Source organism: Epinephelus moara, chromosome 17 (genome assembly GCF_006386435.1).
Source record: "Epinephelus moara isolate mb chromosome 17, YSFRI_EMoa_1.0, whole genome shotgun sequence".
NCBI classification, from domain to species: Eukaryota; Metazoa; Chordata; class Actinopteri; order Perciformes; family Serranidae; genus Epinephelus; species Epinephelus moara.
In genome coordinates, this window is record NC_065522.1 from 17463033 (window position 1) to 17488806 (window position 25774).

Sequence of the window (25774 nt, forward strand, 5' to 3'; positions counted from 1 at the left end):
GTGTCCTTGTCACTACTGGTAGCATGAGGTGGTACCTGCAGCCCAATCAGGTTGCACAGGTAGTCCAGCTCCTCCAGGATGGCACATCCATACATGCGGTTAAAAGGACGTTTGCTGTGTCACCCAGCACAGTCTCAAGAGCATGGAGGAGATACCAGGAGGCCGGTTGTTACATGAGTAGAGCTGGACAGGGCCGTAGAAGGGTATCACCCCAGCAGCAGGACCGGTATCTGCTCCTTGTGTGAGGAGGAACAGGAGGAGCACTGCCAGACCTCCAGCAGGCTACAGTGTGCGTGTTTCTGACCAAACTGTCAGAAACAGACTCCATGAGGGTGGCATGAGGGGCCCGACGTCCTCTAGTGGGACCTGTGCTCACAGCCCAGCACCGTGCAGCTCGACTGGCATTCACCAGAGAACACCAGAATTGACAGGTCTGCCACTGGCGCCCCGTTCTCTTCACAGATGAGAGCAGGTTTATACTGAGCACATGTGACAGGCGTAAAGAGTTGGAGACGCTGTGGTGAACGTTATGCTGCCTGTAACATCATCCAGCATGACCGGTTTGGCGGTGGGTCAGTGATGGTCTGGGGAGGCATATCCTTGGAGACCTCCATGTCATAGCAAATTATACAATGTACATCAGTAGAGATTTTCAACTTAATTTGTTCATGATCTGATGTGTGATTGAAGTGTTTCCTTCATTTTTCTAAGCAGTGTATATTATATTTCTGCCAATGTATCCCCCTAAATCCTACACACTGGACCTTTAAATGTGTGCTAAAGCAACAACACATCACACACATTAACAGCACCGGACACCAGCTTCACACTTCAATAATTCATTTAATCTCCAAAGGGTTGCGCTGACTTTGTCTTTGTTACACACTGCACACAAAAACACAATAAAACACCTCGCAACGTACAAGGTCGTGCAACATCTAGTCTGGCTTCCAGCATTGCGCACACAGTCTCAATATATCAATATATAGGCTGTTCAGATCAGGGGGGTGCGTTCACAAATGTTGTCTATGAAATACTGTTGCACAAACATGGTGAGGTGTTTGAAATCTGTGGGTTCATTTCAGTGTCTCAGCTCCATGTAACTCCTCTGAAGAGTTTCAGTCGAAAATGACATTTTTGCTGTATGAAAAAAAAAAGACAGTCGCAGAAAGAACAACCCAAAAAAAAAGATGCTTTTAAAAGACAAACTATGAAATCCTTGGTTAAAAGACCGTTAAACACAGGCAATTCGTTTTTTTAATCCCTAAATTGGCTTCCACAAATGTGTGTTACCCAAACTGTAGACATGTTTGTTTGTTTTCAGCACAAAAAATGCTAATTAAAGCAGAAGGTAGACTCTCAGTAGATGTTATAATTTCAAAATTATACACAAGACTTCGCCCAAATGTCGGCGAAACATAAGCTGAATATGACAACTCTATTTTGTGTAAACAATTCATCAGTAGTCTGTAACAACACCAGAGAACTCCAACAACTTTGGCTTAAAGGTAGAATAACCTTAATATCTATTGGATTTTTAGAATACTATTTCAATACCAATTGGTGTAACATTGGAAAGACATTTCAATGGCGTTGCTGTGGCAGTGGAATGACACATAATCACATGTAGTAACATTGGCGTTAGATGGGAGATCTCAAGCTGCTGTGGGTGTAACGTACAACCACTGATGTAATAAACATTGGTGTATACATCTTTATATTTATCATTCTTTTATGTTTGGTTAGATATATTACATTTTATCAACACACTTTTGTCCGTATACATCTATCATAAATAAAAGATTTTTCGTCTTCAAATCAATTTAAAAAAAACACTCGTAAACACTCGAAATCTTAAACACACACGCACGCGCACATGCACACAAATGTCTTTTTTCCCCATTAAGTTTGCTTCTTCGTAAAGTGCAAGGCAAGATACAGTAAACTTTGAAATGTACGACATACAACAACTTCCGCGTCTGAAGCTCACGCACGCACTCACGCACACACACCTCGTATATCTCATAACCCACTGAACTCAGTACAAACTTGGCACGACACCACTAAAGCCTCTAAGGTGTAGAGCATATAGCTGGCACACTATGGATACAGTAGCACAATCCTACCAGAGCTGAACATCTACAACGCCTCACAGTTACTCTGCCCTATCAAGAGTTAATTTGGGTTAGTCTGATAAAACTGTAAATAACTGAAAAATAAAAAAAGAGCTAACCCTTTACATTAACGTGAAAAGCACAAACATGCTCCTTTACCAGCTTACAGCCTTGATCAAGGCATGAAAAATGTTCACCTTGATCAGATGTGATCTTAACGTTGATATTTTGTCCCTTATTTTAGTAGTTATGAAAGTGGTGGAACTGCGTCACAGCAAATCAAGGTAAGTTGTGTACCATTAAAATAAATACTTTTCTGTGGCTCTTCAAAGTATCTCTAAATGATGCAGCTAACTCCGCCTATGGGACATTTGTAGCTGGTATTTCACTCATATTATATCCTGACTAGTGAACATTACTTCTTTATTACATCTTGTTAATTAAAACCTTTAAAGCGACACTCAGACATTTTAAGAAATTCAAATTGTTGCTGCCATACATGGACAAACTATGAAAAATCAATCTCTGTCCATTCAGTAAAGAGTTAGCCTCATGGATGTATAAGGAGAACTGGATACGTGTTGGAGGCGGGGTCTAATTCATTCCTATGAAAGTTGCTCAGTGGTGCATAAAGCCATAAACGTTCAACTGCCATGTATAAAACTACTTTGATGATCAGCACTGCTCCCCATAGAGCAAGCGCACCATTGACTTCTGCCAGCCGAGCCAGCTACTTCCTGTTTAGCACTAACACTAACTAGAATGAGGATAAAGTGATAAACTGTGCAGCTCCTCTAAACTTTCAAAATGGTATCGGACCAAATGGCTCAAATTCTGATACTAAAACAAGTCATTGGAGATGGTTGTGACACTCAAAAAAATGTTATCAATAGATTATAGACGTCTATTTCACCATGATATCTATGGAAAAAATCTTTTTGGGCCACAGGGCATCACTGGACGGATGCAATTCAAATGTTTGGTGACTACAAAAATTGGCTTCCTGGGGGCCTGGACTAAAACCAACAATTACAGTTTCTGAGTTCTTCATGTGATGCCACTTGGCTGCCAAAGATTTTTGTCCATAGAGTAACATTGTAAAAGAGATGTCTGTGTCATGTGTCACAGCCCCTGAAAAAGGACTCGTTTTACTGTCAGAAATTGATCCATTTGGTTCGCTAACATTTTTGAAAGTCTCAAAAAGCTGCACGATAAATCATTTTATCTCAATTCAAGCTAGCACAGCGCTAAACCGGAGCAGCCAGCTTGGCCGATGGGAGTCCCTATGTGCCTGCTCTACGGGCTAAATGATGCGAAGGCAGTGACGATCATCTGAGTAATTTTATATGCGGCAGTTAAATGTTTTTGGCTCCATGCAGCCCTGAACAACGTTCATAGGAATGACCTTGGCCCTGCCTCGATCGTTGCATCCAGGTCTCTTCATACATCCATGGTTTAGCCTAGCTTATGACGAAGCGCTGAAAGCAGGGAAACCAGCTAGCATAGTGCTATCAAAGCGCCAACACGGACAAAGTTGTTTTATCTAATATATGTGCGTATTTAACACCTTTACTAAAATAACATGCTGTTTAACAAGCGACTGGCTTACACATTGGAGCTTTCTTGACTGCATACAGTAGTATCGCCTAGCTGTTGCTAGGACAGGAGTAGCTAGGAGTTGCTAGCTTCGAAAATGAACACAAAAAGGCTTTAACACAAGAAGACCCCCGCTGACTCTGAGATATCTTGGTAACTTATTTGCTAGCTAATAAGATACATGTACATTTTGGAAGTTCTTATTTTGACGAAGAATGTTCAATTCCTTCAGGTTTTTGTTTGCTAAGCTAAACACGTCTGGAAGCTTATAGTTTTTATCTCTTTACTGAGAGCATAGAGATTAAAAATAATATGAATCTTCTTGCCTATCTTGCCGTAACATAGCAAATAAGCAAACTTCCAAAAAGACGTTTTTTACTTTTAACAGAGATAGTCAAATTCTCTCAGGTTTATGTTTGCTAAGCTAAGTGTGTCTGATAACTTTCTCAGTCTCTTTACTGATTGTACAAAGATTAAAAACATATGAATATTCTTGACTATTTTGCAGCACCTTCACTTTTCATATTTTTGTTTCCTAAGCTAAACACGTCTGGGAGCTTTCTTTATCTCTTCGTTGAGTCAAGAGATGAAAAACATATGAATGTTCTTGTCTACCTTGTGGTAACATAGAAAAAGAAAAAAGAAAAGATTTCCCAAAAGGCATATTTTACTTTTGACGGAGAATGACCAATTCTTTCAGCTAGCTAGCTAGCACGTCTGAGTTTTCTTTTTCTATCTCTTTACTGATTGTACAGAGATAAACACATATAAATCTTCTTGTCTATCTTGTGGTAACATAGAAAATAAGTGAATTTCCCAAAATAACTGACCATTCTTTTCAAGAACATTACCGTAAAACCTGGGTAGAAGTTGCCTCTAGAACTCGTAAACATCAATACTTTAGCAATCTCTAGCAAGCCACATGTTCCCAAACTTCACATACCCGCTTTGGCTGTGGCTTGATCAAATAATAATAATTAGATACATGAAAACTTGGTGTTTGTTATAACCCGCTTGCAGAACCCTGTGGGTGGAAAACAATACATCCTCTTAAAGTTTGGACAACACAGCAAAGTATGGACAGACATTTTTTTGCAAAGTAAGTGTTAATTCGAAGTAAAACTCAAGACCATCTGGTGCGTCAAGCAGGTTAAAACAAAAACAAACGCTGTTAGTCGGAACCGACAAGCTAAAACTTACTATTTTGAGGCAACTTCAGCCCAACACTGTGAGGCGAAGGAAGGCTAAGTATGCATGCAGGGACACACAAAACAGCATTAATTGGCTTTGATTATATGCACAGTGGCCGAGGAGTTCGTCAAAGGGGGAAGCAGCAAAGCCAGGACAGCTTCACAGATTACTATTGGGAAAATAAGATATACAAAAAAATAGATAATATATTTGTAATAATAATAATGATAATAATAATAATAGCTTTTAACCACAGACAAGGCAAAATCAAATATCCACTGACTCTTATTCCTATATTACAAATACAATCAGGAGTATGGCAAAGTAGGAGTAATATACTGAGTAGCTGTTATGTTTTGTTAATGTGTCCTTGATGCTTCCTCCTTCCGTAAACACCTTCACCATACACTGCCAAAAAAAATAATCTTGTGAGTCATTTCATCTGGTACTGTACCTCAAAATGGTTCTTCAACCCAGTGGGATGAGTTTTTTTTATCCCGCATGAGTCACATTTTAGACCTTGATAATAACTGAGTGATGACTGCACAGTCAGATCTACTCAAAAGGTTGAATTCCAGATGAAATGACTCATCGTAAAGCAAAGTCTCAATTCACACAAGTCAGAAAAAGACCTATTAAGAACCACTTTAGAACCACAACAGTAGAACCTTTGTGAAACCTTATATGATTTATCATTTAACATTATTCACAGGTTAATACAAGTCCACACAAGTACATTCCTCAGTACATTTTTTGCAACATTTAAGATATTCCCCAGTTCAGTAGACGATAAGGTTGAGATGTTTCAGTTTGTTCATTTTGTTGCCGTTTGAGTTCTCATGGCAGTAGCAACAAGAAATAAATATTCTTCGACAGTCGCGAGAAAAATCAAAGTCTAAAGGCTGTTCATAAGTTCGGAAATTATTCAAGATAGAGAGAAAATAATTAAGATTGTAACAACTTATGATAGATATAAAATAAGATGGCTGCACTCAACATGCAAGGAGAGCACCATGTAAACACATTTCTTTGTCAGAAAAAAAAAAAAAAAAAAAAAAATCTGCGAGAACGCTTTCGTTCCACGCCTCCCTTTCTCCTTTGTTTGACTCGCTGCTGGCCAAGGCGAACTTCCAAACTCAAGCACGTAAACAGGACCAGAAGCAAAATGCCAATGGTGAAGCAATGCGATGCAAAGCCAGGCCCCTTCAAGAACGTAAAAGACGAAGAAGAAGAAGAAACAAAACTCCCTCCCTGCAAAATGAAGGATAAAGAAGCAGGGAGGAAATAGCGTAAAAGTTGGGAAGATGGTTTTCCTTTTCTTCCTCACACCTCTCACAGGCCACTGGGTATCGCGGTGAGAGGGGAGGAGGACAGGAGGGGTGCTCCTCACCCCTGGTTGTCAGGGTAACAGGGGGGCAGCAATAAAGCACCTCACGCAGGACTTCAATTGCCCGAGGAATCTGCCTCACCAGCCCCGCCTTTGATATCCCAATTTCCTGCAGGAGAGAGAAAAACAAAATGAAAATGACAAATTGAGCACCTCTGGACTCAAAAAGATGACAGAGATGATAGAGATGACAGAGATGATAGAGATGCTGCAGATGCGGTTTAAGCTGTCAAACACAATGATAGGGTTTGGCAGCTGACAGAGCAAACAGAACTCAATCCATCTCTGATTCTTATTCTGTGTACTGTAGCTGGAGGCAATCCGTCACTGTGTGCCTGGATCAGATCTAATTCTGATCCTGCAGATCAGCTCAGAACATCCTCTCAGCACAGGCAACTCTGAGGCAGGACTGCACAACACAACGAGGAGTTTTCAAGAGCTGTTGTACCAGAAGCAAAAAAGCCAAAAAGGTTGGAAAACGGAACAGGCTCCGTATAGGAAAATCTCAATCAAGAATGCCTGGATCGGCTCTAATCCCCAACCCAACAAATTAGATCAGGAACTGAACTATAGTTCCTCTTTCTAGACAAAAAGAACGAGGAGTTCTTGAAATGGCTGGCATAACCACAGCGAACACAAAACGTACTGACAAAGGACCAAGCTCTATATCGCTGTTACCAGTCCATTGGCAAATACCTTGATCTCTTTGATCCTGGTCCCACAGATTGACTTAGAACATCCTAAACTGTACCGTAGTTTCTTGATCTCGACAAAGGGAGCTCAATGTGCTTTACTGTGACTCTGAGGCATGATTACAGAACACAATGAGGAGTTTTTGACACCTAGCACACCGAGGGCAACCAGAAAAGTCAGAAATGAACTGTGATCTGTATAGTGGTTACCAGTCTGTCGACAAATATGTGGATCAGACCCAATCCCAATCTAGCCAGTCTGTTAGGGTCATCCCTACGATGAACTGTAGTTTCTTCCTCTAGACAAAGGGGACTAAGATAATTTGGAAACTGGCATGACTGCATATCTGATGTTGTGGAACTGGAGCTTTGAATTACCGGCTGATGAGTTTGGGAGATCGGTATTAGTGTTTTCTAGTTGCCGATAGCTGCGGGGGAGTTGGGGGTGTCATCAGTGACTACCGAACCTGTGACTACTCAGCTTTCCTACTTGTGTTTGATTACGTTTCTAGGTACTCCATAGGTACGCTAATACCTCACTACAACTGAACTTACACTCCTGCAGCAAGTGCCGTCCTTCTGCCTGTGCCACATGCCCCACGTCCACACACTGACTGCCTGCGCACCGAGAAAGAAGAGATGGAGTGAGGTTGTGCGGATACTTCTCTCATTGTTCTTTGGATGGTCTTTGTACTGCTCTGTTGATAGAACCGACTTAGGACCTGATCACACAGAAAGCTTTTTAGCAGTTGGAGGCAGCTTTTTGTAATTGTTTTTAATGAGAATGAAGCTTTTTGCTCGCTGTTTTTGCATTGTGTTTCTTTGCCCTTGGCGCCTGGCATTTTTGCTGGAGCCCTCTGAACTTATTGAGCTGAAAAGACTTCAACTCAGGGTGGAAAAGTGTCCCACGCCATCTCTTTTTACGTGATCTCTTTTCCCATTGCCAAAACGGATGTTTTGAGATGCGGGCCTTCTGTGGTGGTCACAACAACAAGTTTACAATTGGTAAACAATGGAGGAGAAACTGGTGGTAGTGGTTGCAGGACACCCAGAGCTACACGGCCTGACGATAGACAGCAGGTTGTCAAACTGCCCCTGAGTCATCCTAAAATATGCCTGAAAATGGCCATCATGGAGGAGAAGCTCCTGGACCAACTGGTGGTACTCCCCATGACCCACCCTCTTTTTAAGGGTCTCATGTACCCACACAGATCTCAGTTTCCCTGTGCCCAACAAACTATCTGCTGACAGCCTCTCACCCTCAACCAGAGCTACAGCAAGTACCCTCTGCCTCAACATTTTAGTAACTAGATACTGATTACTGTGGGGGAAAAAACAAACAGTGGATTGATAACATGGGAAGGTTGGGGTTAGGACGTGATAGGGTGGTTGCCTGGCAACAATAAAAAGGCGCAGCAAGTTGTTTTTTTTTTGTTTTTTTTACTGGTGGTATTCAATTAAAAAAAAGGGTAGTGCGGTGTGCCTCGTGTTTTCCAACCTGCAAAACGCTTTCTGTGTGATCAGGGCCTAAGAAACCAACAACACTGACATTTCTTAGGACTTAACTTCATCCTGTACATTCACAGAGCCTCACCTAGTTTACGCTGCCACCTGGTGGAGATCCTAGTGCACTACAAAGCAGTCAAACTGACCTATAATATTGCCATACCAGCTGCTTTAACACAACAGGAAACGATCTGTATTGTCCATTCATTGTCCAATGTGGCTCAAAGATAATTGTCAGTTGGTATCAGTGGCGAAAAAATCATGACTGGGGCATCCCTACTTTGAATCAGGGCTCTGTGCCGATCTCTTACCTGAGAGAGAGCTGTTGGACTTCTGCTTGTGGAGCTTCTCCCTCTCCTTCTTCACCTTGGGTATGATCTTCAACTTCATACTGCTGCCGCTGCTCTTACTGCTGCCCCTCACTGAGTCCTAAAAGAAAAGAAGCGCACATTGTTGAGCACGAGAAAAGGCACCAAGAGACATTCTTCATTTTGTTTGTTGGAAGGGGCAGATGGACTGCGACTAGTTAGAAATGAGCAACAGCGATGACACTGCGTTTGGTTGTTAGACACACTGTGATTATGAGATGGACTTTGTCACAGACTGCGTCCCTCCCCACCTCCTCGGAGCACTGCATGAGCGGACAGATCCAGTGGATGTCGTCCAGCTTGTGGAGCTCGGCACTGAGGCTGTTCAGGGTCGACCGAAGCTCCTCTTCCTCATGACACTCCGACTGCGGAGAAAGCGGAGACAATAAAATGCATCAAGAGTTTATTTCTAAACTGCTACTTCCTAGTTCTAATGTGATATTTGATCACGGGGATGGATTCAAATGTACAATAGCTTGCCTGAAGGCGTTGTTTGAAAACTGTCTGTAAATCTAAAAAATGCAAAATGCCAACATCTGCTCTGTTCTCCTACCGTCTGAAGATGATGTATGTTTTGACACCCTGCGTATATTATGCAAATTCCCAGATTTGTCGACAGTAAACATCTGTTAACCTGTGAATCTGCCAACAGTTGGGGCGTACTGCAAATTCTTTCAAACTAAACCTAATTTGCATATTATGCTAATAATCCTGTTTGCTGCTTTATTCGTCTGCATCGAGGCATCAGTTTCATTCAATCTTATCTCTCCCATCGCAAGTAAGTTTAGAGAAGAAAAATCACCACCTGAAGTTCATCATTCAACATCACAGAATTACACGAGATAAAATTAGTGAAAGTTTCGCCCAATCTGTTCAGTGTGAGAAGGGTTGTAAACAAAGCTGATGAGGATAAAAAGCAAAGCAGAGAGGAGACAACAAGAGATGGGACATGAAATAGGATACAAATTAAAGTATGTCAATGGGGTTTGTCGTAGTGTTGTCATTAGATTTGCTCTTCTGCACAAAGGGCCATTGTCAATAAAGGTAAATTTCCTAACAGGGTAAATAAGGCAATAGCAAACGCAGAGAGCAGAAACTGAAATGTGAGATGTCAAGGCTTGAATGGCTTCAGCAGAGACAGACAGCGAGAGAGGAAGAGAACAAGCGACGCAAACAAAGACAAGAACAGAGAGAAGACAAGGATGAAACTGAAGAGTTGTACCAGTAGTTTTCCATCGAGCAGCATCTTGGTCTCAGCCTGGAGGACTTTACTGCTGTTGACGATTTCCACCGCCGTGCTGCGACTCAGACACTGAAAATACAAATTTTATCACTTGATTTTTAATCATTAGGGGAATACGTCAACCCCAGATGATCATTTCTTTGTCAAACTCACACCATGTTACATTGAATTCAGGAGGACAATGCCTTTCTTAAATGTCTCCACGTTGAACAAAGAATCCAAAAACTGAGAATGCTCTCGATGGACTGGAGTAAAAGGGTGTCGCACTTAACAACAGCAAAACTATATCAAAACATCCCTTTACAAACTCTCACACAACTCAAGCAGTATAACCCAAGTCTCATTTATCCAGTCGTATGTGCCGTACCTACCAAACACATGCATTCTTGCTAATATAACGGTTTTACTTAAAACGCATGTGTTTGGGAAGTACTGGCAGTGTCGGCCCAAGGACATTTGGTGCCCTAGGCGAGCCTAAGCTCCATTTTACACGATTACATTGAACACACCATGAGAACGTTATGATTCACCTCAGAGGTAACGATAACAAGCTCTCCTCCTGCTGATTTCATGTTCTTTCTCTCCACATCCACTCCTCTCACTAGTGTAGTGGTAGTTGAGTGGGCACCAGAGAGCTTTTGTGGTTTTGACATGACAAAGATACAGCGTATTTCAGGGTTCACGTGACGTTGGATAACTCTCCAATCTCCTCCAGAGAGCAGGAAAAGTGTAACGAGCTGGAAGGCTGGCGGGGGGGCGGCAGGGACCCAGAAAAAAAGGCCCCTCTATTATTCAGTAGGCTGTAGTTATGTTGTTGTGGCCTATAATTAATATTTCAAGATAATAGTATCAGTAAAAAAAAAAAAAAAAACTTTCCTTCCTCCATTTGTGGCGCCCACTCTGGATGACAGCGCCCTTAGCATTCGCCTATACTGCCTATGGTACAGGCCGGCACTGAGTACTGGCCATACAGTTGGATAAATGAGACTTGGATTAAACTGCACAACTTGTGTGAGAGTTTGTAAATGGATGCTTTGATATTGTTTTGCTGTTGTTAAACCCACTCCCCTACAACTTAAATTCAATTAAAGTTTTGTTTCTTCATTTTTTTTTGGATTCTTCGTTTACCATGAAGGCATGCAAAAAAAAAAAAAAAAAAAGTCACAAATTCAACGTTAAGCAACTGATATACAATTGGTCATTTGGGGGGTGAAGTTTTCCTTTAAAGCCAAAAATGTCCAATAATAAAATGTGCAATATATGGCCTTACGATAAAAATACAGATTATACTGTATGTGTCCACTTATTCAAGTATTTTTAAATAATATTTTATAATACATTCATTTGTAATAATATTAATTAATCATTATTTACTTTATATTTCTTCTTATTAATAATATATATATATATATTTTTTATAATTTTAAAATAACTATAGTCTACTCCCATTTAAGTGTTTAATATTTGCACTTTGACATTTGATTTTATTACAACAGGAAACTCCTCACAACTTTCAGATGTAGTTAAAAAAACAAAAGCATGTGCAACCTGCAATTCAAGACTGTTTCTGAACAGTTAAAACAATAAGGACATATATCTATTAAATACATTTCCAAAAAAGTATGTTTGAAGATTAGTCAAGAGCTTGATAATAAATGAGTAAGTTGTTATAAAGTGGATAATTATATGAATAAATACATGAAAACTGTATTACCATAAAACTGTAAAATAATCCAATTTTTTTTTTTTTAATTCAGCTCATGGTGTTTTATCTGCATCACAAATTTTCACAAAAAAACTGTCATTTTTATTTAATTCCAGCAGTTTTTCTTTTCAAACATCCTTTTCCAAAGTCCGCCTTTAAAGTCACAATGCCTCTTGTCAGTGATGATTTCATAATGTCACTTCTCATCACTGAGTCTTTGTCTGAGTCGGTGTTGACAGTTGGTTTGCTTATTCAGACCAAAGCAGAAGCCGATCACACAAGTGAATCTGCCCTGTTGTTTGTTGTTATTATAATTATTTCATCATGTCTCTTTTTAACACTTTGCGTCCGTCACAATATGGAAGGGGAGCGCCTGCTGTGTCCTTAAAGTGACGTCACTGATGCATTCCAGTTTTAACAGGCTGCAAAATTAACAGCCTGTAAACTGACATGAGACCCAAGCGTATTGCCGAAAATCTGCACGCTTTACTCAGTCAAATCCGCCATCTGTCACCCTTTCCTCCCGCCCAGTGTCTTACCTCGGGGCTGGACAGTTTGGCCTCTGTGAGCACCAGGGCGGTGGCGTTGACGGCGTGAGCCAGCTCTTGCTCCACCAGCTTGTGGGTCTTGGCTGCCTCACGGATCCTATGGGAAGGACGAGGGAGGAAAATCATGGACTTGAAAGAGCTGTAATTATTATTTCGACAAGCTGAAAAGGCACAATTATGGTGATTACTCCAACAAGTTGTCTCAGTCTGTTGATGGGACAAAAGCCCAGTTTCTTTCTGCGTCTCTCCAATTTTTTTTTTCCTTGCTAAAGTTTCTCTTTTAAATGGAGAGTCTGAGGACAGAGGGTGTCCTGTGTGGTGCAGATTTCAAAGCCCAATGAGGCGAATTTGTGATTATTGGGTGTATAAATAAAACTGAATTGACTCTCCAACCTTTGAGTTCAGACTGTAGATGTTTGGATTCTAAACCCAGCCATGATTTTGACGAGTAAATCACAAAACTTCAGTACAGTTACAGGTAGACGATGCAGGATCTTCCATAAGAAAAGAATGTACAGACTCAGACTCAGCTATCACTTATGACCCAGTAGTATTTATCTGCAGAGACTCTGTCCTCTGCCTGGATTTTCTTATTTTCTTCTTATTTTGCTATATCCGGAACATTCCTAGGCACAGCATGCAGGTGAGTTCAGGACTTTATAAAAAGGTAGTAAATCATCTTAAATGCCTCAGGTATATTTTGCACCCCCCTCCCTGTTGGGATCCACTGAGAAAGAAGTTATTGTATGTAGGTCCAAACATCTCCAGTCTGACTCTCAAATTGCTCTGGTTGTTTAATAGAAACTTTACACTGATATAATTCTTCTCATGTTGCCAGTAATGGCGAAAAGTGCACACCTTTTATTATGCTCTCAATTCACCCATATCAAATCTCTCAGAAATCCCCAGTATGACCGTTTCTCAGCTTTTGACGTGAGGCTACAAATGTAATTAAAATATTTTTCATCCTGAAAGGGGAGTTTAGTTTTGCAAACACGAGTAAGAAGATCATAATAAACCGCATGAGCTGAGACATGCTGAGAAAACCTCAGAGGGACGCAAATGGTTCATACGTGCGAAAAAGAGGAATAAAATTGCTCATCAGTGCAACGGAGAAAAATGTAGCAAATAAGCTCGCTAATTGCAGTGGGATAAACGAATCCCAAAATGTAGAGTAAAATTCCCCCTTGACCCCTTTATCTTTTTAACACAGAAACACACATGGATGTTGATCAGCAAACAGGTTGCTTTTACGCACACTGTACACTGCACACCGTACACTGTAAACTGTAAAAGGACTTGGATAAAAAAATGTCATAATTTAATTGTTTTATTCTATTTGACATTTGTGTGAATTTTTGTCATTATTAGCATATGATTCCTTGAGTTACGGCCAAAAATGTGTTTTGTGAGGTCACATTGACCTTTATATACTACCACCAAATTCTAATCAGTTCATCACTGAGTCCAAGTGAACGTTTGTGCCGAATTTGAGAAAACTCCCTTGTGGCCTCTTTGAGATACTGCGGTCACAAGATTGAGACGGATGCAAGGTCACAGTGACCTCTGACATTCCACCACCAATTTCTGATAGTTCCTTAAGTGGGAGTTTGTGCCAAATTTGAGAAAACTCCCTTGTGGCCTCTTTGAGATACTGCGGTCACAAGATTGAGACGGACACAAGGTCATAGTGACCTCTGACATTCCACCACCAATTTCTGATAGTTCCTTAAGTGGGAGTTTGTGCCAAATTTGAGAAAACTCCCTTGTGGCCTCTTTGAGATACTGCGGTCACAAGATTGAGACGGACACAAGGTCATAGTGACCTTTGACATTCCACCACCAATTTCTGATAGTTCCTTAAGTGGGAGTTTGTGCCAAATTTGAGAAAACTCCCTTGTGGCCTCTTTGAGATACTGTGGTCACAAGATTGAGATGGAAGCAAGGTCACAGTGACCTTTGACATTCAACCACTAATTTCTGATAGTTCCTTAACTGGGAGTTTGTGCCAAATTTGAGACAACTCCCTTGTGGCCTCTTTGAGATACTGCGGTCACAAGATTGAGATGGACGCAAGGTCACAGTGACCTCTGACATTCCACCACCAATTTCTGATAGTTCCTTAAGTGGGCGTTTGTGCCAAATTTGAGAATATTCTCTCAAGGCCTCCTTGAGACATTGTGTTCACTGGACTGAGATGGTTGCAAGGCCACATCGGGTTGACATGGTAAATGATAAATGGATCTGCACTTATATACGTATAGCACCTTTCTAGTCTTCCGAGCACTCTAAGCGCTTTTTACACTATGAGTCCCATTCACCCATTCACACACACATTCACACACTGGTGGCTGAGGCTGCCATACAAGGTGCCACCTGCTACTTCGTTTAACACACTCACACACCAATAAACAGCCATTGGGAGCAATTTGGGGTTCAGTATCTTGCTCAAGGATACTTCAACATGCGGGCTGGAGGACCCGCTGATCTTCTGATTAGTGGATGACCCACTCTACCTCTTGAGCCACAGCCACCCTTCATCTGATCACCAAATCTAATCAGTTCATTGGTGAGTCCAAGTGGACGTTTGTGCCAAATTTGAAGAAATTTTCTTAGGTGTTCTTGAGATATCACTTTTACGAGAATGGGATGGACGGGTGGATGGACGGACGACCTGAAAACATAATGCTTCCGGCCGTGGCTATCGCTGGCACAGAGACATAAAAACAAACAGGAAGCAGAATTAAATAATCCTTTGTCTTTCTTTTGTCTGACTCATTTCTTTATACCAAATTTTCCCTTTGTTATGAGAATATTTTGACATGTTTTAGCAAGACTTTCTGATCTGCTCCCATTTTTAATAGTTTTAATAGTCTACAGAGAGTTAAGTTAGCGCAGGTATGTGTCTTCTTTTCCCAGCCAAGATGTATTTAAGCAAGACTTTATCCTGTTTCCTTGTGAAGTGTCTCTTACTTATTGATGAGTGTGTCGGCCACGATGCCCAGCTGCTGAACCTGAGCGCACTCCTCCTCCGTCAGGTACTCCATGGACTGCTGGGAGTTAAGGCGGGGTCTGCTGGCGCGGTAGCTGTCAATTTTCATCTTGTCCTCCCATGACTTCAGCGTGCTCTCGAACGCCTGGTGGCACAAAAAACGAGTCATTTATCGACCTTCATCACTTGTGTGTTTGTTCCTCTTCAACACTGAGACAAGCACATCGTGTAAACTTGTGCTGCGGCCAAGCAATTTTCAAAAACTGGCACTTTGAAAATGAAAATGCTGTCGAATTCAAAGGGCATTTGGCACCTGATTAAAGGTGGTTCTTTGGGTATCGTGTAGTTGGTAGACGTGAATTAAATACTCAAGGTAACAATCAGAATGAAGACAGGCAGGTGTATTTTATCATGTCTGAGAGACAAAACTATCTTTTTAACTGTAAAGCTGAGGTAACTGAGGCAGAAAGAAGTGTTTTATCGCATCCAGATACAAATTTATTTTAACAACTTGTCGATAAACATGCCTCAACCAGGTATCCAGCCGTGTCGGCGCTCACCTGAAACATTACCGTCACCATCTGACTGAATAAAAGCCACATTTAGGAGGATAAAACCAGCAAGCCAACAATCTCCTCTCTCTGCGGTGCTTAAGGAGGGAAACCATGGAAACAAACTGCCCAAATGTGCTTGGCTCAAGAGAGCTCTCAAAAGGTTTGAGCAGCGTGAAGAGAGAACAAACACAGTGGGTATGAATTTGATTTAAGAAATCCCGAAATAGAGGGAGTCAACAACACGGGAGGGGAGCTGAGGCTGCAGAGCTCAGAGTGGATTTTCGGCTGCAATATTTATGGAAGGAATTCAGGCCAATATTGTTGTTTTCCGTATGCATGTGGTAGATATTTACATATGCACATGGAAATTCAGTCGTACACACATATTTTACACTGTAGAAATCAAACTCGGTGCTGTAAAAAAATCACATGTAAAACTTTATGACACATCGGACATTACCCTGTCTCTGGTGAGCATCTGCGCTCGGTTCTTGTGGACGATCTTGACGATGCCAGGCGGCTGGATCCAGGCCTCTCCGTCCACCTGCACAGGGACCCCCTCCTCCCCGAGGATGGTGATCTTCACCTGGCGGCACTGAGACGCAACAGAGCAGAAAACAGCAGCTGTCAGATGAGACCTCTTGTTCTTTTTTTGACCAGCTATTCCCTGCTTCACCTCCTTTGTCCTCTGCTGTTGGACACTGAGCATTTCATGTGATCCTGTAAAACCTGCACCTTTCAAAGTTTTATTACGAGGAGAATTTGTACTGTCTGTGCTGAAATGCCAGATGGACCAGAGACACCTATAAAAGACTTTGTCCTTGTGACTGAAAGGGAAGGGAGTGTTTCTCATTCACTTCAGTTTTAGGAGATTAAAATAAACATTAGTACATGTAAATATATTCTTTGCGAGACAGCTGCAACGCTTGACCATCTTACTAAGGGTTTATTTTTTGTTCAAAGAACTAAAGTGCTTTAATTCAATGTTGTAGTTATTTGAAATCACTTCAGATAATGTGTGATGTTCAGCATGTTCACCATCTTAGTTTAGCACGCTAACATTTGCTGATTAGCACTAAACACAAAGTATAGACACTGATGGGAATGTCATAATCTTAGGAGGTATTTCGTCATAAACTAGGGTGACACTAGTTTAAACCCCCCTAAACTGAGACCCCTAAATGTACATGTGCACATGTACGTGCTTAAATTACAAGCGTTGTCCTCTTTCTATCAATTAAGAAGCATCTACAAAAGAGGTCCTTTCTCTCTCTGCATGATCTTGAGAAGGTCTTCAAGGTTAGACTACTGCAATTCATCGTGTTCAGTGTTGAGCCAAAAAGTCATTTCACACCTTCAGCTAGGGCAAAAGCTAGTGCAGCTGCTCAGCTTTTAACCAACACTAGAAAATATGACCACGTCAGCCCTGTTTTAGCCTCTCTTCACTGGTTACCAGTCAGTTTCAGAATCGATTTTAAGATTTTACCGATAACTTTTAAAGCGCTTCATGGCTTAGCCCCAAGCTACATGCCTGAAATGCTTCTCCTCTATGAGCCAGGTCGCAGCCTCAGGTCCTCAGGCAGGGCTCTGTTGGCTGTTCCTCAGTCCAAGCTCAAAAACTAAAGGTGACCAGGCTTTTGCGGTCAAGACCCCTCAGCTCTGGAACTCACTGCTTATTGTATATATGTCTCATTTGATTGTTTTTATTGTTTATATCTTGTGTTGTCATCAGTTATTGTATTCTTTTATTTCGTATTACTCTAATTGTTTGATTTGCTGTACCTCTGTGCAATTTACAGGGCAATTAGTTGCCAACTTTGCTTGTCTGCTTCAGTGATGGTATTTTATCTTTATTTTTCTTGTTGTTTGTATTTTCTTAAAATTGCCTCATTTTGTTTGCTTGAATCCTGCATTTTTTTAAAAAAATCCGGGATCAACCATGTAAAGCAATTTGTAGCTTTGTTTTGAAAAACGCTTTATAAATAAGGATGGGATCAGGATGGGGGGATAAATATTTTATATTTAGCAGACCTAACGAGTGCACCTTTTATCACCATGGATAGTGACTCGGCAGAAGAAAAAAAAAAGGCTACGTTTTGTCTTCCAAAATCCACGAAAACATTTGAAAACTGTACAATAACACCATGACGCACAAAACCAGATGAACTGTCCATGGACAGAAAGCTGTGGCTGTGTTTTACCAGATAGGCAAAGTCCTGAGTTGCCTGTTTCAGATGGCTGTCAGTGGCGTTTGCCCCACTGAAGTTGGTTGCAACAGTGCTACATCCTGCTTGTAGCCACCACCTATGTTTGGCCATCTCAATAGGACCTTTCATTTCCACCACTCAGGACTGAAAAAGTACTCTTGTTGTTGTGTGTAGAACTCAGCATTTTTGTTGCCGATACTTCATTAAGGAAAAGTGAGCCTCCTGGATCTCTTAGGAAAAGACGCTATCGTCGGTATAACAGCAAACTGTTAGCATACTGACAGGTTCTGTGAGAGAGAGTTGCAAGCGTCACAGTAATCTCCTTGACAATGACACATGGACTGATTGACACATATAAAGACAAATCAGTGTCTAATTTAGATGCATGTTGCACGTTTATGTTTTTATAATGGGCGGGACAGAACATGATAGACACCTTTGTATTGTAAGCACAGAAAACAAGCACATTTTTCATTATCATCATTATATTTTAGCGTTTTATAGATATTTGTTGGGACTAAAGGCACCCAGCTTGAAACTGTGACAATCCCGGACAACCCGAGACGTCTGGTAACCATATCATAAACCAAAGTATTGACCAAGGAGACGGAGAAGTGCCTCATAATTTCACTGAAATGGATGTCTGGACCGTAGCTGTGATAATACAGGTGTGTCCGTTATATGCAGGGATGTGTGTGTGTGTGTGTGTGTGTGTGTGTGTGTTACCTGTGCGATGCGGTGGTGCTGCAGGTTGATGACTCTGGACATGGCCATCTGCATGCTGCCGAACACTGCAACCACCTCCAACTTCTTATCATCAAACGACGGAGCGCCGAAGTTCTGAATATATGAGACAAGCGTGAACAACATACTGTAACTATGAAATCTGCATTCAGCTTCTGAACACTTTCTTTGGAGTTGTAGACGCACAGGATGCTCCCTCTTCAATAACACTCACATTATCCTCCTTTGTTCCTCCCCAGAAGTTGATACCGCCTGCATAGCTGGGGATGTTGAGCACAGCCAAGCCCTGCAGACTCGGCAGAGACATGGGAACACCGTCACACTAAAGAGAGAAACAGAGGGGGAAAAAACAGCTGATGGCGTTTTGTTTCCCAAAATATTCCTCATTCTCATTCAGTAGAGACATCACTGTGTGTCTGACCTCCAGCTGAACTCTCTGCTCCAGGTTCTTGTACGTCTTCTGGACCAGCTCTTTGGTCCCCAGCACTCCGTACCACATCATGTTCTTGGTGCGACTGCTGCAAAGGGACACAGAAGGTAGAAACCAATCAGAACTAGAGTAAAACTTTATTGACCAAAGAATCAATCTGATGACGATAAAGCTTCTGGAGGCAACGGCCAATATTTCAGGAGGGCAGGTGCAGCCAGCGGATATTTGGGCCAAGACTTCCTCTTTCGTGCATCGCTCATTGTTTACTGTTAATGAAGTCAAAAAATGACCCAAAAGTGAACTGATTTGAGCTGCTGCATGTTCTATATTTGCTGCTCTGTGTGTCTGACCCTGTTTCATGTATTAACAGTTTTATTGAGAATGTCATGGAATAATGTGTTATATGTATCTAAATGAGAAGTAAACAGGAAAACTTTGTCAACATCTGTTTTATCCAGCAAGTTTTCAGTCGGTTTATCTCACTTCAGTCTCACTAGTAGACTGAAAAAGCAACTGATTATATTATTCAAATAGCCTAAGGTTTAACTTGTATTCGTAATGTTAATCATTTATGTAATAAAAAAATCGATACTTGACACTGTGTGACGATACGACACTGCCACACAAAAATATCGCGATACTTTATTGTATTGATTAGGGATGCACCGATCCAATACCTGGATCGAATATCGGCCCTGATATCATCAAAATAGATGGATCGGGTATCGGAAAATGCAACCTATACCTGAGGCGATCCTTTCCCTTTAAATCTATTGCAACGCGAGCTATGTCATACGTCATGGAGCGAAGGAGAGAATCTGTTTCATCTTGTTTCATTTTATCTTAGGAAAGAACTGTGTAGTCATCAATGCCTGATGCCTCTAGCCTTTTCTGTTCTACATGTTAAGGTATAAAGCTTTTTATAGCTTTTTAGGTCAACCATGGCATCGGATCGGTTTCGGGTATCGGCTGATACTCAAAGCCACAGCATCGGGATCGGTATCGGAACTGAAAAAGCTGCATTTCTAGTATTGATTTTTTCCCCCACCACTAGTTCTTTCATCATGCCGGTAAATCTGAACGAATTACTGCCAACATTTATATCTGTATGCCCAATCTAAGCAGCTTACTAACGTCAGCTCAAGTGGGTCGCTCACAACCCGGATTTATACATCCAAAGAACTTCTATAAAAATGAACTACTTGGCAACCAGACCAGGCTTCTAACTGACCCTTCGCTAAGCCTCTCCCTTAATCAGTCGCTGTCCAATCCTTAGTTAGCAACCGTGTGTAGCAACCGAGAGGTCCGTCAAGCTTTCAGCAGAAGCTAATATGCCGAAGCGGCGTGCATACGGTAACGTTACCTTCAAGTCCGACACCTGATACCCAAAAAGTGTCAAAGGTGGTGTTGAATTTTTCCCCTTCCCCAAGCCCAAGACCCAAGGAAGATATGGCTAAAACAGTGTGGAAGACCACACGAACAGCTGAATCCAGCAAAGATCAATAAAAACACCTACGTTTGTTCCAAGTTAAGATGCTAACTAACGTTAGCTAACGCTAGCTTTGTGTGCTAGCTGCTCTCCCTTTGTCTGCCCCAAGGAGGGAACATAACTCAACATTAACTTAAATTTAAACCATATATTGACTTACCCTGCTGTACAAGAACATTCTTTGTCCTTCACGTGAAGTGTCAAGACGTGGGGTGCCTGACGCTTGCATTGCGACTAGTGAGCTTTTCCCTCTATTTTAATGTTCTCGTGATTTATACTCCGCCAGCATGCCATGATATTGTGAATGTAGATATCTCCGAACAGTTTTTCCAGAAATTTGATGTTATTTCCTTTGGAATATCTCTCACTGATATTGCTGAAAACTCCATATTTCTTATGCTAGGAGCGAAAGCTTGACGGACGTGGCAACAGTAACTAAGGGGGGCGGGGCTTAGCGAAGGGTCAATTGAGACAGGCCTTTATTTGTCAAAATGTGTTGCCACACCAGGCTAGAAAAAGGACTGGGTGTTTAATTGGGACTAGACTTCTGATTTAAGTTTTATGGTGTGTGATTAATGCTAGATCAAGGCTGATCTTGGGTGGAGAAACACTGAACAGGAAATAATACACTTTTACGTTACAACACAACAGTTTTTTGTTGGCAAAAGAGTTGCTGAGTTATACAATTTAATAAAACGCTCTGTGAACCTTCATACCTGCATTTTTTAGGGTGCTCATCTCTCTTGTTGTTGAACTCAAGGGAAATCTTGGCATCCAGGCCAATGCCGAAGTAATTGTTCATCACACACTTCTCTGAGCATTGTCTGCAAACACAGAAAAATATGTAGATTAAAATGTGATAATACATTAAAACACAGCTGGTACGTGACAGACACAGATGTACGAATGCCTGCAAACAGATGAGCGCACATGAAGACTTACACAGTGTCCTCGCTGAAGGTGACGGTGTGGAGGCTCTCTGGTTTCTCAAGGACAATGGGGGAGGTGGGACTTAAGCTTCCTTGACCTGGACGGAGGCATAATTGGTTACTTTGATTAAAAATGTTCAACAATAGGATAGAGTTTCTAAAATTGAAATTATGAATGTTTAATAAGGCAAAGTGTAGCAGATTATTATTATTATTATGAGCTATCCTTGAAGGAGTGGGAGGAGCGCGTCCCTTCACCTTGTGTCCCCACTGAGCTCAAACCAAAGGGACACTTACGTGGCTCAGCATCCTTCAGCTCCTCGCTGTTTTCTCTTTTGATGGAGGACGAGGACGACATCCTCTGGACCTGCGTGTGTCGGTTCTGTTCGTCCACCACTGAAATGATGACATCGGTGAACTTAAATACAAAGCACTCAAGGCATGATCGTGTCAAACTGATTCCGACAGAAGAAGAAAGGAAAAGCAGGACGAGGAACACGATGAATTCACTCGAGGTTACCTTTCTCTGCCTGTTCAATGATCTGCCTCAGGGCTTTCTTCAGGCTGTTGGCCCTGAGCATCAGCTGCTCCTTGGAACGGTACGTTTTACCCTCTGAACCAGACTCACCGCCACTTTCTCCAGGGCTCGAGCCGCCGCTTTCCTGGCTGGGCACCGAACCTGCTGGTACCACCTGATTGTGGCGGGGAAATAGAGCACGTTATAATACGTCTGTATAAGCCATCCTGGTATATTCCCATTAGGTGACCTTTTTGTTTAATTCCTGATGTTATCCGACTCCCTGATGAGATTTATTTAATTTTAAGAGCAGGGGAAACCCTGCAGCATTGTCTCATTATCACTAAAGCAGCAGTATTAAAACAGAAAATGTCATCTCATTCATAAATCTTTAGTACTCCTGCTCCGTGGAGTCTAACAGTAGTGCGTCATCGCTCTTGTTTCCAGCAATAAAGGCAGGTTAATATTCATTTACAGGCAGCACTGAGGAAGAGGATATCCATATTTTATTTATCCAATATGAAATGGTGCTCGGTGCAAAGCTTGGATTCAGTGCCTTCCTCCCTTTATTGAGCAGGAGGTTGAAATCATACTGACATTTTGAGGGCTCCATTACTTCTTTCAGAGCACCGACATCAATCTGAGAATAAAAGACTCCAAAGGGAGCAGAGAGTCTAAAAACTGTGTGCAGTTTTGTTTTTTAGCTCCTGTGAGGAAACTTAAGACGTGTGAAAAACCATCATTGTTTTCTACTGCTACTCCCATAAAGGCTCAAATTGAATCGGGAGGGGATTTAAAAACTGAGGGGGAACGTTTCATATCCTCTCTGATCAAACGACAGCATTCAGCATCTCAAAGATATAGTGTGCAGTCTTCAACTTCATCATTATCTCACTAGGTGGAAAATAGAGATGCATGATATTGGATTTTTTGCTGAAATCCGATATGCCGATATGTAACAACTCATTTGACCGGTAACTGATACCGATATATCCCTACCTAATTTTAGTGATCATCAAGCCCTTCAGTAGTGGAATTACCATCATATTATGCATGTATACCTTTAAGGCCCATTTATACTCAACATTAAATACAGACCCGGATACGGACGGAGCCTGTCCATGCTCCACGTTCATTTCGTCCGTATTTCTGCACGTTTCCATAAAGCTTACGGATACGGGCCAAACGGAGCAGTACCACCGGAAACCGTGGGGGCAGTGTTGCTGTCACTACCCGATACGTAGCTCTAGTAAGACACGAATAAGAAATAACAATGGCGGTCATCGAAGTACTGGAAATGATGCTCGTCGTCAGTTTCTCTCATCGGCAGTACCAGAGACTTTGTCTTTTATGCAAGAGGTACATTATCAATATCTCCTCCACAGTCGCCATGTTTGTTTTTGAGTTTGTTGTTGTCGTAAACTTTTGACTCTGGGCTGCTCCCTGGTGGATATATTGGTTAAAATCCATGCCAATGTAAAAGACGCATGGAAGTATGTGGGCAGTGACGGTAACATCATTTGAAACGGACGTATACATTTTCGTACGTAAAGGGAGCATAAATGGGCCTTTATCATGACGGCCCACCAGCAGATGGAGACATGAAATACAATGCTTTCAATGTGTGTAATATTCATTTACTGTGCAAAACAAGAAAAAGCATGTTTGCCGATTCTGATATTTCATTTTAAAGCCAGTATCGGCTAGTACTGATGATGTGCAGATATCATTTTGCATCCCTAGTGATATCAGAAACTGACATTTTGTGCCTAATTAATCATCCTTGCATTGACCCAATGATGCCAGGCTACTCACATTGATATTTGGTTGAATTTGGGTTATGACGTCGCGTGACGAACATTCTATGTCAAGAGAGTGTCTAACACCAGTGTCAGGGTTTCCCACGTTTATTTATGTGTGGCGGCCCATCATGATGAAAAAACATCTGCTGCCATGTTTTGATTTTCTGTTTTTGGACCATTTGATCTGATCAGCTCTGATCGGTTTGATGACTCAATTACCAAAAACATCATAAGTGTGAAATCAGGCTGCTTTCAGACCTAGAGTTGTCTTGCTTTGGTCTGAATCAGGGACTAATTTTGTCACGAAGCTGCATAATTGCCTAGAGTTGGTTCGAATTGTCACGGCAGCATTTACAAGCGGACCAGATCAAAGAAAGCTGCTCTTGATTGGTCAGAATTTCCATGCGGGAAAAATCCAGGAAGTAAACAAAACGTTGAAGAAATGTGACACTTTCTAATGTCACAATGGAGGGACAACTACACAGGTTGATTTTAGCGCTGCTCATCGTGGACTATATTGCTGTCATTGTTCATTTTAGTCAAACCATACAGTTTGAAAACGAGGCGCGGCTCCAACTAGAAAACAATGTTTTGATGCATTGGATGTGCTGAATGTGCATATTAAGGCAGTACAGGAGGAGGTGCACATTAATAATCCTCCAGGACTGTAACATGCTCATGTTTAACCCAAACAATGTGTCATGTGACTGCAGTTGGTTCAGATCGAGGTCGGAACACGTTCTCACCACAAACAAACCACACCAGAGTTCATTTGTAACCGGACCGAGACCACCTCTTCAAGAAGGTCTTGGACTGGTTGTATTGGTGCACACCTGAGTGTGATTGCTGTGTTCACACCTGCCCAAATGAACCGCATTTCGGGGGCAAACGAACTTGAGTTCAATTGAACTGAACCAAACAGGGCAGGTGTGAAAGCACCCTCAGTCAAACCTCCATTATCATTTACATCCTTTAACAAGCAGCTTTTATATTATTAGCTGCACTTCAGGCTGTTGCGATCTCATTTCGGTGCAAAGGACTTTAGCTGCTGCTTCATATGAAGTATTATGACTCAGGATTGTTTTGTCATTTTAATCAGGCTATGAGGCTGCACTTATTGCTGTGGCTATTTCATACTGATTAGAGTTGGTAGTGTTATTACCTGAGCTTCTGCTTCCTCACTTAAGGCCTTGACGAGGGAATCAAGCTTCTCATTCAGCAGTGCACACTGGGAAAAGAGACAGACACACAGACAAACAGACAGACACACACACACAGATATTTTTATTGATATTTATTTTGGTTTTTTATGGCTGCCTTGCTCACTTCAAAATCAAATGAGAAGAGTGTAAATTGGGAGATAAAGTACACATCAATGTCGGGCAGAAGTTCCTAAGGCCCTGTGTCCACATAGTGCCTTTTTCTGAGCGCCAGAAGAAGGCCAGCGTCTTTTTTCAATTGTTCCCAATGAGGAGAGAGCGTCTGTGGCCACATGCGGCCGCCTAGGGAAAAGGCGCTGCGCCCAGCGTCTTTTTTCCGGCCGCTCCTCCTTTTTTGTGCGGCCGCTCCGAGCGTTTTGAGTTGAAAATCTCTGAACTTTTCAGAGGGGCGCTGGTGTCGTCACCGGCACTTTTTCCAGGCAACCAATCATATCGCGGAACTCGTCACCCTGGTAACCAGAAAAAATGGAGGAGAAGCTGGTGCTGGCCGTGTCCGTCTATCCGGAGTTGTATGACATTGCACACAGACATTACCATAAC

At 41.8% G+C, this 25774-nt stretch overlaps 1 protein-coding gene across 2 annotated transcripts in view; it reads right to left on the reverse strand.

Moving 5' to 3' along the window:
* Positions 1–827: 827 nt before the first annotated feature.
* The window catches only part of si:dkey-172j4.3 (diacylglycerol kinase delta), a 60210-nt gene continuing 35263 nt past the window's right edge, over positions 828–25774 (reverse strand). Inside the window, exons 15-30 of one of the 2 annotated variants that reach the window (XM_050066546.1) lie at positions 25177–25242; positions 22216–22387; positions 21993–22091; positions 21709–21793; positions 21483–21590; positions 19269–19365; positions 19062–19169; positions 18830–18943; positions 16357–16491; positions 15324–15487; positions 12342–12447; positions 10077–10166; positions 9106–9219; positions 8798–8915; positions 7536–7598; positions 828–6397 (exon numbers count right to left, since the gene is read on the reverse strand). In XM_050066546.1, the coding sequence (XP_049922503.1) occupies positions 6396–6397; positions 7536–7598; positions 8798–8915; positions 9106–9219; positions 10077–10166; positions 12342–12447; positions 15324–15487; positions 16357–16491; positions 18830–18943; positions 19062–19169; positions 19269–19365; positions 21483–21590; positions 21709–21793; positions 21993–22091; positions 22216–22387; positions 25177–25242 (1641 nt within the window). In that variant the 3' untranslated portion in view covers positions 828–6395. The remainder of the gene's footprint in view (positions 6398–7535; positions 7599–8797; positions 8916–9105; positions 9220–10076; positions 10167–12341; positions 12448–15323; positions 15488–16356; positions 16492–18829; positions 18944–19061; positions 19170–19268; positions 19366–21482; positions 21591–21708; positions 21794–21992; positions 22092–22215; positions 22388–25176; positions 25243–25774) is intronic. The other variant, XM_050066547.1, reaches the window with a different exon arrangement.